Source organism: Apium graveolens, chromosome 3 (assembly GCF_009905375.1).
Source record: "Apium graveolens cultivar Ventura chromosome 3, ASM990537v1, whole genome shotgun sequence".
NCBI classification, from domain to species: domain Eukaryota; kingdom Viridiplantae; phylum Streptophyta; class Magnoliopsida; order Apiales; family Apiaceae; genus Apium; species Apium graveolens.
In genome coordinates this window covers 279,188,237-279,200,565 of record NC_133649.1, presented here as the reverse complement: position 1 = coordinate 279,200,565, position 12,329 = coordinate 279,188,237, and the positions used below count along the sequence as shown (strand labels likewise).

Genomic DNA, 12,329 nt, shown 5'->3' with positions numbered 1-12,329 from the left:
AGTTTGGTGAACAATCTGATATCGGTATTCGCTATAGCTCGTTTACAAAAGGTCGAGAACTCTGAGTGTTGTATCTTTACAAGATGTTGAGGGTTTAATCCCCCAAACATAGGTGAGAAGAAGTGTCTTTGATTACGCTTAAAGAAGAAAATGTGAGTACTGTATATCGGGTACGGTCCAGTTGTCAAAGGCACAAAGTATTTACTGTTGAATTGATGTATAGTCCCCAGTGTACAGTGTATTTAAGCCACTCTTTCTATGTCCTCATCATATACTCATCATATATTATAAACACCAAATTTTGTGCTCTCACTTTCAGAGCTCAACGAGACATAAATAACAGTTATGAAGTGTAATTTGCTTTTGTTCATTCACTGTCCTCAGTACATCTACATCTATGGCATGCATGTGCCTGTATCGTTGATGTTTCATTAGACCTTATTGTGCTTGTTACATGATGTTTATGCATTTAAGCGTTTGAATTCATGATGAAAATGAGGATCGAGAATAATAACATAGGATATGAGAATGAAATCTCAAAAAATATTACCCACCAAGAAGGAATGTAATTTATATTTCGTACGATTAAATTGCTAATATTGCTAAACCAAATACTATTTTTCCTAGGTCTAAAGTTTCGATTAGTTGATTAACTCTCGACCAAACTTCCCCATAGTTCTCACCCATAGTTCTCACCTGAGACTATATGGAAACCAAAAACATGTGTATTCTTCTTGATTTGAGAATGTACCAGACAACCGTATTTACAGTATTAATTGGTGCCAAAGTCAAGCTGCAAGAACAGGTTTTTTGTAGATATATTATCTTCTGCCACTAGCTTCTACTATTCACTCAAGGGCCATGTGACAAGTTAGGTTACCTCGTCGAGATGTGTTTGGTTGTGGTTAATGAGTCCGGTTAATAGAAATTAGAATTTCAATTTTATATTATAACGTTTAGATTGGCAATTTGATAAATGGGAATGAGAACTCAATTTCATTATATTGTTAAATCGCCTCTTTATTCAAATATCATTTATTCCCATTCTCATTAAACGCCATTTTATATCCCTCATTTTCATTTCTGAATCTCATTTCCTTCCTTGATCCAAACGCCACCTTGGAGTGTAATCAAATATGATAGTGGAGGTGATTGGAAATTATAGATCGAGTTAGTAGGTAATCTGTTACATAAGATAATAATTTCTTTGGAATATTTTAGTGCTTTCTAGTATAGACTGTATAGTATAGCAAGGAGATATGTATAGATTCGAAAATAAACTAAAATATGACAGCCTTGTTCTGGAATACGAGGACTATTAGTTGTTCAACTTCCACATCCAATGCACTCCATTTTTGACTTGCCTGTGGTCCCCTTGATGGTCCCTTAGATATTACCCTTTGGGTCATTTACACGATGAAATGTGTTACAATAACAATGGTATCCATGAATTGTATTCTAGGGGGTCACGAAAATTTTAAATTTTAGATCACGTGTATCATCATGTTCTATATACTGAGATATATTATATTTTATATTATAATATAATATTTTATATTATAACATAATATTATGCAATATTATAAATAAAAAATTATGGTATAAAAAAATATAAAATTTAAGTGATTTATATTAAACGTTTGCCTAGTATCCATTATTATAAATAATATTACAATTATTTTTACTTTTAAATTTTAATAATTTAATATTTTCTAATTTTATTTTACTAATTAATTATACACGCACAGGAATATGTAAGAGGTAGAGCAAAATCGACTAATATTGGAAATATTGGAATTGAATATTAGTTTTAATACTTGCTCACCCAGCACATATACAACTATACATGCACACACCAAAATATCTCCATTTTCTGCAAAATATCTTTTTATACCAAAAAAGGGAACCCAGCTTGAGGCTTCCAATGAATGGAACTTTAATAATAAAAATGCCACAATTCTTGTCATCTTGCACCAAAGCCACAACTATTTTGTTTATAAAGTGGAATACAAAAGTGGGGAAATAAGTTATCCTTGTCGGTAGGTTATTATGAAATTGTAAATATTCTTTCTCATTTCGGGGTTAAAAAGAATGTGTATTGAATAGGGCATTTTCGAGATAATTAACTATGGGCATGTGTCTTGTTTGATCTCATAATCTAATTGATAGACCATGTTACCGAAAAATTAGGTCAACTAATTGTATGCACTAGTTTCAAGCAAATTGTAAGAGATGAACTAAACAAGACGACAATTTGCACTTTTTAGGGTTATACGCGTTTGATAATGATGTTGCATGTTGATTGATTTCAAATGCATCTCTTTCTCATCTTATCTAATTTTGTGAATTTTAATCGTAAAAATATCCGACTTAACTTAATTCTTAAAACTTTATTCCATGCCGTTTCAGATCATATATTTGATTCTCATTTACCCCCAAGATCTCTCAAGATCTGTATCGTTTACTAAATTAGATAATTTGTCGGCTTAATCGCAAAGTAGATTGATTTTTTACAAGGCATTGAATCTCATGATGCAAGTAATTAATTTTTTTATCAGAATTCGATACTAATTTGTAAGCCCTACAAATCTAAATTAAACATGTGTACAATGAATTACTATGTCTTCAAATCAATTGGCTCAATTTCTTTTAGTGATTTTGATCGGTAAGATAAAAGTTAGGATATGTAGAGTGTAATTCGGATTTGAAAAAATAATAATAAATCTTTGTTAAGAATAAACATGAGATAAGATGGCATTATCTAGATATTGTCGACATCGGAAATGTGAATAGGATAAGCAAAGAATATTTGAGCTTCAAGTTCAATTCATTTCAACTCGCATTATTGATGTGCAATACTACCAAGTAGCAGCAGGAGAGGAACATAAGTTATATTATCTCATCAAAAAGCCATACTATTCTTGATTGATTGAGATGTAAAGATAGCTTTTCTTATGCAATTATTCTTTTTCTTCTTTTATTTAATTTTCTTTGCTTGTTCTTGAATATTAAGCAATCACAAGGCTTCACTGAACTACACAAATTCTAAATAGACATAAGAATGGTAAAAGTAAATGTTAATAACGTATATCCTATAATTTTCTCATATATATATAGGATTGATGACCTGGCGTGAGGACCTCATGAGACATGCCTGAGGTTAAAAAAAAACAAGTGTAGTATAGATGTATTTTTATAAATATAGGAGGGTCATGTTTATATTTACAAAATTGCCCTTAAAATATTACATCGTAAAATATCATAAACTCAATTAATTTGCCCGAGGACAACCTCAGACCTAGTATTCTCATATATATATCAGTATAAAACTTCAAATCTTATAATAATGGCTTCATATATATATATATATATGGGAATTAATCAGGAGCCAACGTGGGTTGTGGAGGACAGACAACCAACCCACAGCAATGAAACATTGCGGGAGAAAGCAATGTTTCAATGCGGGTCTTGACTTCCGCAATGAATCATTACGGCTTGTCGCCATGCACAGGGAACATTGCGCACTACGCAATGTTTCAATGTTGGACAGACCCACAGTTTTTAATGTCCCAACTGCCCCTCTCTTTAGTTTATAATGCTCTTTTAGCTTATTCTAATATTTAACTTATTTATATAAGTATAAAAATAATATTAATATTCAACATTAATTAATTTTTTAAAATATGTTAACATTAAATATAAGTAGAAATAATATTTTAAAATATTATCAATTTTAATAATAAATTTATCAATTTTATTTTTTCTGTAATTTTTCTTTAAATTATTCTATGAATTATTTTAGTTTATAAAATAATATTATTAATTTTATACTTTTTAGTGAATTGAGTTATTTTAGTTTTAAAATTTTATCAACAGTCAAACTTATTTTTTGTGCAAAACTTATTTTATGTGCCAATATTAATAAGAATTGATTGGTAAACAGTGCAGAAGCTTAACCGACACACCGCAATGAAACATTGCAGTGTTAAGACACCCCGCAATGAAACATTGCGGTGTTAGGACACCCCGCAATGAAACATTGCGGCAATTTCAACAGTCAAATGAATTAGCTTCAGCAAAATTTTTTCTGTGCTAAATTTAATTTTGTGAATTTTAAAATTCAGATTTTCACCTATAAATAGTCCTGCCTCATCTCATTTTCTTTCAACATTATCTTCTCTATTTTCATTCTACATTTTCTCTTCAACATTATCTTCTCTATTTTCCGAAAAATGGTTTTCTACTATGATTTTGACAATAATAAGATAATTATCGATGGTGTGGCTTACAACGGGCCCGAAGGAGAAGAAGACATGGCAATAGCTCTCCGCCGTATTCAAATGGCGCTTGAGCGCAAGAGAAAAAAAGAAAACGAAGCCAAAGCGAAGGCGGAAAAGTCGAAGAAAAAGAAACACGACGATAAGGTAACTATTGCTAATTCAGTTGTGAATTACACCCTAACAATTAAAAACAAACATATATCGGAAAATTACACCTAAGCACATGCCAACAGCAAAACAATTTCGGAAAATTACACCTAATCACATCAGAATTAGCAATAATCAAACATATTTCCAACAAATAAACTTTAAGACCATAATTCGAAATATTGCGAGGGGATCGGGAAGATAATAATGGGAAGATAATCACCTCAAGAATGTATGAGCGAGAGAGAGAACAAAACTGCTTGATTAAGGAAGATATCAGGAGCTGTTTGATTTCGCTGAAATCGCTTTTGATCGCCTGTGTTTTGTGTTTGTTTCTGGGTTGGGGCGGGTATAATGGCAGTTTCCGCGTGTGTCTGTGTTGAAAAGACAACTACCGCAATGATTCATTGCGGTCGGGCAATGAATCATTGCGGTAGTAGGTTCATGTTCATTTAAAATTCGAATTAATATTTAATATTATTAATATTTTCAAATATTCAAATATTTTAATTTATTATTAAAAATATTGAATAATTAAATATCAAAATATTTTCCTTTATTATTTTAATATATATTATTAAATATTTAAATATATTAATTTCATTTTAATGTTTCAATACTTTTAAAATATTGAATATTAAATATTAAATATAATATTTAATATTGTTATAAAAATATTTTATAATATTTTTTAAATATACAATTTTTAATCAGAAATATTAAGAATAATATCTTATTAAATTAATATTTATGTAGTTAAAAAAACATTGATAAATGAATTAACATAGAAAAAGGGTAAAAAGGGGAATGGAGTGTGCGGGTCACTTCCGCAATGTTCAAATATTATTAAATATTTAAATATATTAATTTCATTTTAATGTTTCAATACTTTTAAAATATTGAATATTAAATATTAAATATAATATTTAATATTATTATAAAAATATTTTATAATATTTTTTAAATATACAATTTTTAATCAGAAATATTAAGAATAATATCTTATTAAATTAATATTTATGTAGTTAAAAAAGCATTGATAAATGAATTAACATAGAAAAAGGGTAAAAAGGGGAATGGAGTGTGTGGGCCGCTTCCACAATGTTTTATTGCGGCGCAATGAAACATAGCGGATCCCAGCCATCCGTTTTTTGCTTCAACGGTCCTGATTTGTTGGTTGTAAGTGGTCCCTATCCAACTACGGTTGTGAATAGGGACCCTATATATATATATCGGTATAAAACTTCAAATCTTATAATAATGGCTTCATATATTATAAAGATTTTAAGTTTAAAGTAAAAGCGGCCAAACAAAAGCTGGTGCAGTGGTTGCAAGAGTAGTCCAACTCCTTATATGTGTGTATATAATTAATTAGTAAAAATAAGTTGAATATAAAAGCGAAGAATATTTAATTCCAAGATCTAATATAGAAACACATGCATTCGTAAGTGTCAAGACTCAAGAGCAGAGCTATGCAGAGCCAGGAAGTCCCATAATTCATTCATTATTAATAATTTAGTAATAATATGATGAATAATTATAGGTATGGCTGCTCAATGCTCATAGCCAGGTTTTGTGCTGGTATGGACTCTAAATGAACAATGTTTTTTTCCTTCTCTTGATGCTTGACAATTTTTTTCAAATTTTCAAAAGATATCAAAACCTAAAATCTCAAAACAGTACTGTAAAATGATCTATAGAAGTATCCATCTACTAAAAGATTCAATGTATAACCGTGAGTGACGACTGACGTATCGCTGTAAAGCTAAAAAGTCTAACCAGGCTCTAACTGCTCGAAACCTTTGTTGAAAATCTAATCAAAATTGCTACACATTTTAGTTGCCGCGAGTAATGAATGGAAGGTTTATCCCCAAGTCTGATAATATTTGTGATTGTATCGACTCAGGTGGACGTGGTTTTTCCTCTTTTTCAGCTGTATTCATTGTCTGCGGACTTCTGCCATTTTTTCTTGAACTAGAGAGGGGCTGCGAGGATAGTTTGATGAGAACATCATCGTTGCAAGGAATTTCGGTATCCTCGGTGTTTAGTACACAGCAAATGATCCCATTGCATAGTCCAGGAAGATCAGGATCTGCATTTGGTATAGATGGCAAAATCTGTGTATTTGGGACGCTGGACATTGGTAGTTGAGGATTTGCAGCCAGTGCAGTTGGTGATGACTGGGCTTCGGGAGCACAAGATATGCGTAGTTCAGGATTATCTTCATCAGGTATAACTGGAGCATCTGTAACACATGTAGGTAACTCGGGATGTGCAGATGGAATAAATGGTGACAATGCGGCCTCTGAATAGCAGATCAAATGTTGCCCTTCCTTGACTAAATCCCCAGGACAGGCACCGCCTCCAAGAAGACTGGAATCTTTAACGTCCGCAATGTTTTCGCCCCAAGTAAAATCCGACAAGAATGAGTCCAGGTCAGGAATATTATCTATGTCCTCTCCGTCATTATCCGTGAAAAGAAATTCTTCTAACTCTTTCAAGTCCAGACAAGAAGCAGATGATCTTGCAAAATTCCCATCTGTGTTTGGAGCCGAATTCTCCAAGTTATGACATGGACTAGGATCTATGGGATCTGAGTGGACATCATAACTCAAGAACTCAGAATTATTGGCATTGCAATTGTTAGAGAAATCAGCAGAGTTCACTGCATTTCTCTCTTTCACTTCGACTTGAAATACTTCAGGCAAAGTTGCCTCAGGAATGCTCTGGGAAGTATTCCATGTCGGACTCCGGGGAACCATAGATGAACCAAGGTCACTTTCAGCAGAAGTTGTACCCATCTGCTCTGATTTAACTGGGATTTCTGCCTCACAACAGCAAGCATCATTTAGCTTTAATATCGACATGCCACATGGTTGCATCGCTTCCTTGGCCACAGAGTGACCATCCCCTTCAAACTTCTGTAGATCACAATCCAAACTTGCCGCAATGGAATTGCAGGATTCAGTAACATTAATGGCAGTTGCAGCAGAGGCACTAACTGTCTCAAGATTTGGCATGTGTTGGTGAACATATTCACAATTAGATACCAAACATTCTAAATGATTTTGAGTTGCTTCTCCATGGTCTGTAGAAAGAGGGCTTCCACTTTCAATAACAATACTTTTAACTCTTTTAACCATAGGATTGTAACAATCTTGCATGCCCTCATTCATCCTCTTCCGTTGTACAGATTTTTGCAGTTTATATTCCAAGATATGTGTTTCCGGTGACAGAGTTGAAGAAGAGTCCACAGACTCCACAATGTGAGGAGATGCCTCCACAGAAACACTTACATGAGAAGCTAGAGAATGCCATCGGTCTTTCAGCTCTTGAAAAGTGAATTTCTGTGAAAACTGAACTTCATCTTTACCAAGTGATTCTAAGGACAATCCAGTCTGTACATGTCATTTAAAAGAATTAGATAACATTAGCAATGCAGACCACAATATAATTGCTAGTTTGTGATATATATCCACCATGCAAGACTATTACAACTAAAAGCTTCTCCATTTTTGCACCAAAAAGTAAATTGTCAGAATATTTCAGTACCTAATTCACAACTGTTATATCTGTTTGGAAAAGGTTAGATATATAATTTTCTATGGTACTTCAACATTAATGATATTTCAAAATTCTCACTTCACTGTATCAGTGCTATCCAAAACGCATTACATAGTCCATACAGAAAGAAACAACATAACAGAGAGAGCGGGTTGAGGGACATGCAAACTGCAATTATGTATATGTACATCGTTCTGTATATAACATGAGGGACATGCACACTGCAATTATGTATACGAACATTGTTCTGTACATAACATTATTCACTAGAAAACGAGACTGAACAGTATAAGAACCTGCAACCCTACTAATGAAATAATAAATTTAAGGTAATCATATAAGTTTCCATATTGTTGACTTTATGATGCTTCCATTACAGCGAACCCAGTCTAATAATGTATTATTGTTTTTTGTTCTTGTAACTTGTTAAAAGTTTAAAATACACAAAACCTGGAAAAAGAAAAGATATGGATGATGGGACTAGAAAAAGGATTAAAAAAATTGGATAAAGGGGCTAGAAAAAGGGTTGAAAAAATTATATAAAGGGATTAGAAAAAGGATTAGGCTGAAAGGATACGAAATCGTGTGAAACAATTGCAAGGTCATTAAGATTTGCAAAAACAGTAGGATGTGGTGCCAAAATTTGCTACAGACACGCATTAATCATATAATGGGCAACCTTTGATGAGGGTCAAGAATAAGGAATTAATGTATATGTTCTTAATTAGTCTATATTTATTTAGTCTAAAGAAAATAATGCATTTATCTATATGTTTTATATGTGTGGGTAGGAGTTTATCAAATACGCAGTTTATTTATAATAAAGCCCAATTATCTATGGGCCTTAGTCGATTAGTTTATTTTATTAGGATTTTTATTCCCTATATAAGGATTGTAATCCCCCACATACTACTTAGCTTTGATTTTACACTTTTTTGAGAACAATATTGATTAATTAATCTTGGGATACATACAATTCATTGCTTATCGATAAATCTTCGTTTTTGCTTCATAAATCTTTGCTTCTACAATTTTGTCATGCATCAACCTTTAGGTAAATCATTTAAAATGACTGAAACCGGAGTATATGTCTTGTACAACTGAAAAATAAACAACTTTTACTTATATTTGTTTGCTTTCAAGTAAATGTAACATTCTTTTCGTGTTTATGTTGCATGAGTGGCCGATAAAGTGGGAGAAAAAGGAGACTTTTGTGATAAACCAAGGCAGTGCAAGGAGTGCAACAACCTTCATGGGGTTTGCAAAGAAGTTCGAGGTAAGGCCCTGCAACTTAATAGAAGTTTGTGTGCAAAGTCAAGACTCTATTAACTGGTATGTCAACAAGCACTGAGGTTTTTAGTTAATGTGTCATTTAAGTACAGTTCGCATACATGGAATATACGACATACCAACTAACCTATGTTACCCCAAATCTTTGTTCACCTCTAGGACACTTTTATAAAGTCCCAGACATTTCAAATTGAGCAAAAAACATGCATAATTTTAAGTTACTGCCAAGTTGCACTTAATACGTATACATATTCAAAAGTTTCAGCGTATATGAGTAACATAGATACTAAATAGATTACCAAAATAATACTATAGGTAAATTCTCTCGTGTAACATATATAGCATCAGGGATAAATCATTCACCAGTAATAAAAGTGGACAAAGGTAAATGCTTATAAGAAATTAGTCAACTTTGCTACAGTAGTTTAGAACTGAAAGGATTATAGTAGGCAGTAGAAATTTGGTTGTCACTCTTATAACGGTTGATCCAGTTCCTCGATTAGATAAACAATTAAATATTAATAAAAATTCATCATCTTTGTAACTTGCTCACTAATTTCTAATTCATCATTAAGACGCGGTAAGACATGAATATGTTTTCACAATGATATGATAAATATTACTGAACCCCATGCTACTAAATCATATAGGAGTTTTAAAATGTCAGTTATTGAATATAGTCTCTTTAGTTAAAGTATTGCAAACAGGGAATCAGATAACGTGTTATCTTCCTCTAAGTAGTCACAACATGTAGATTTGATTTAGTGTTTTGAAAGCGAAATGAATTACATAAGACTGCTAAAAAACTTTATTTTTCAATTTGGTCAGTATGTATCGTAAATTATAGATACGTTGCAATTAATAAGACTATACCCAATATAAAATTGCAGACAAGGTTCAGAATAGTTGCCACCTGGCTGCCTAATCAATAAATTTTGGAAACAAGTGCAATGCTTTTGCAGCTATTCAGAAAACTCTCATTAACTTTCATGCAACCTTGCCGGTGTTCAAACCCAAAACTCAGATCATACAATAGACTTCCATTAAAAAGGATACAGCATTCAAACAATTCAAAATAAAAAAAGTGTTTACACAGAACATTAAACTTTTGCAATAGTACATGCCAACGTTCCCTTCCATGCATCAATTATATACTTACAGAGACACCCATTTCGACGTTCAAAGCATAATCACTTACAGTATAACTGTATATTAACTAACTCTAGATATTTAATTTGACCAATCAGCTTTACATCCCCAGACAATATGCCAAAATGACTCAAAATATACGATATCATATGCAAAAGAAACAAATTTTATTCAGATTTCCTACCCACCATCCCAAAGTAGGTCATTATAATTGTGATTAGAAAAACTTTACATACATTATTAAAGCCATTATCCTAAACTGCTATTTTTATCAAATAAAAAATAATAATCAGAAATTCAGAATATACGTTAAAGCAAGTCCTATGCATAGCTATACTTAGGTCTATGTCTAGACTAAAACATAGAATTAGATTAACAAAATCATCGATCCAATGCATTGCTATATTTTAATAGAAAATTCAAAATTGCATAAAGATATAACCGCCTTAATATATAGAACCAAAGATAGCTATATTCATTTCTTGCCGCATCATTTTCTAATAAATTAAGAGGGAAATATCTTCTAAATAAGCTTCGAATTAATTACAACAATAACCATAGTCATTATAGCATTAACATTATAACTCAAATTTTATTCCAACAGCAAATGTCAATTTATTCGAATTCTTCTCCCCGAAACCATTGGTCCCAGAATATAGCAATAGATACAGTCAATTTATCAAACATACACTTGCACTTGCATTATCCAACATCAACACAAAACCAAGAAAACTAAACAAACTAATAAAACAACACAATCAACAATGCCATCAAACAGCAAAGCAATTTCTAAACACAAAAATAACCAACATGATCAACTCAATTCAATCATCATCATACCAACACAGTTCACTTCACAACAAACCAAAAATCATAACACAATTAATAAAATCAAGAACATGAATAAATAAATAAAAAGAACTCTAAAAAGAAAGAAAGGAGTAATGAAGAAACCTCAATAGCATTCTTGAGCAAATGGTCATCTTCAGAAGACCAAGAATCCACCGGAGCAAGCGCACCCATGTGTTATCTCCTCCGTGGTTTTGGCGCCGCCGGGCTCTCTTGCTCCGCCGCAACTAAAAATGTAATAGTAACAAACAAATAGTTTATTAGAGAGAAACAAAGAGACTTGCACAAATTAACCTGTGTGTTAATTATATTTGTTTTTTTATAGATTATTTTTTTTGTTAGAGAGTGAGTAAATACTAAATAGGCCGGGGTTTTAAATAATGGGCTGGCGCTGGACGGACTTGCCTTTAATTTGGAATGAAAGAAAATTTGAACTTGCCATTTTTAATTAGGTAAAGAAAATAAAGTGAAAATGGCAAGTTATAGGAAGGAAAATGGTTTTCCCATTTTATTTATTTTTCCTTTTTCCCATTTTATTTATTTTTCCTTTTTTTGTTCATTTATAGGAAGGAAAATTAATGTATGAAATTAGAGTTATAATGATATCCTAAATAGAAAATCATCACTAAAACTTATAATAAATGAAACTAAAAACTCAGAACGAGAATGTATTTGCGCGTTGTCGGAGTTAAGGGCATGAATGAATCTATTGAAATATTATAGCGCGCGATTTTGAATTTATGTAAAAAAAACTAGGCACCGTTTTAGAGCGGTTGTAATTTAAAATTCTCATTTAAACCCTATCATTAATAACCATTAGTAATTATCCGCGATTTTGGATGAAAAATGATAAACAATGTGTAAATTAAACAAATACTTAATGTTTAAAGTGTAAATTGTTACACACTATAGATTGAGACCGTAGTGACAAAACCTCGTAAAAAACTTGATATAAATTGAAATTTACTCGCATACATGAATTTATTTACTAGTTATCGTTATTATCAGTTGGAAGTTATAATTTATTTTTAATTTTTTGTCGAAAGTTGG

At 31.9% G+C, this 12,329-nt stretch overlaps 1 protein-coding gene across 1 annotated transcript; it reads right to left on the bottom strand.

The window, feature by feature from the left end:
- Positions 1-5,893: 5,893 nt before the first annotated feature.
- On the bottom strand, positions 5,894-11,594 carry LOC141713424 (uncharacterized). Its single transcript, XM_074516845.1, has 2 exons — positions 11,385-11,594; positions 5,894-7,825 (listed from the first exon to the last, which is right to left on the bottom strand). The coding sequence occupies exons 1-2, from the start codon at positions 11,451-11,453 to the stop codon at positions 6,263-6,265; spliced, it is 1,632 nt and encodes a 543-aa protein (XP_074372946.1). The 5' UTR covers positions 11,454-11,594; the 3' UTR covers positions 5,894-6,262.
- Between the last annotated feature and the right edge of the window lie 735 nt (positions 11,595-12,329).

What these genes read in the sequence shown, in the direction of transcription:
- LOC141713424 (XM_074516845.1), bottom strand. Translation starts at nt 11,453, where the DNA reads ATGGGTGCGCTTGCTCCGGTGGATTCTTGGTCTTCTGAAGATGACCAT. An exon ending in TGCTCAAGAATGCTATTGAG is followed by an intron (nt 7,826 to 11,384) that starts GTTTCTTCATTA and finishes TGACATGTACAG; the next exon opens with ACTGGATTGTCCTTAGAATC.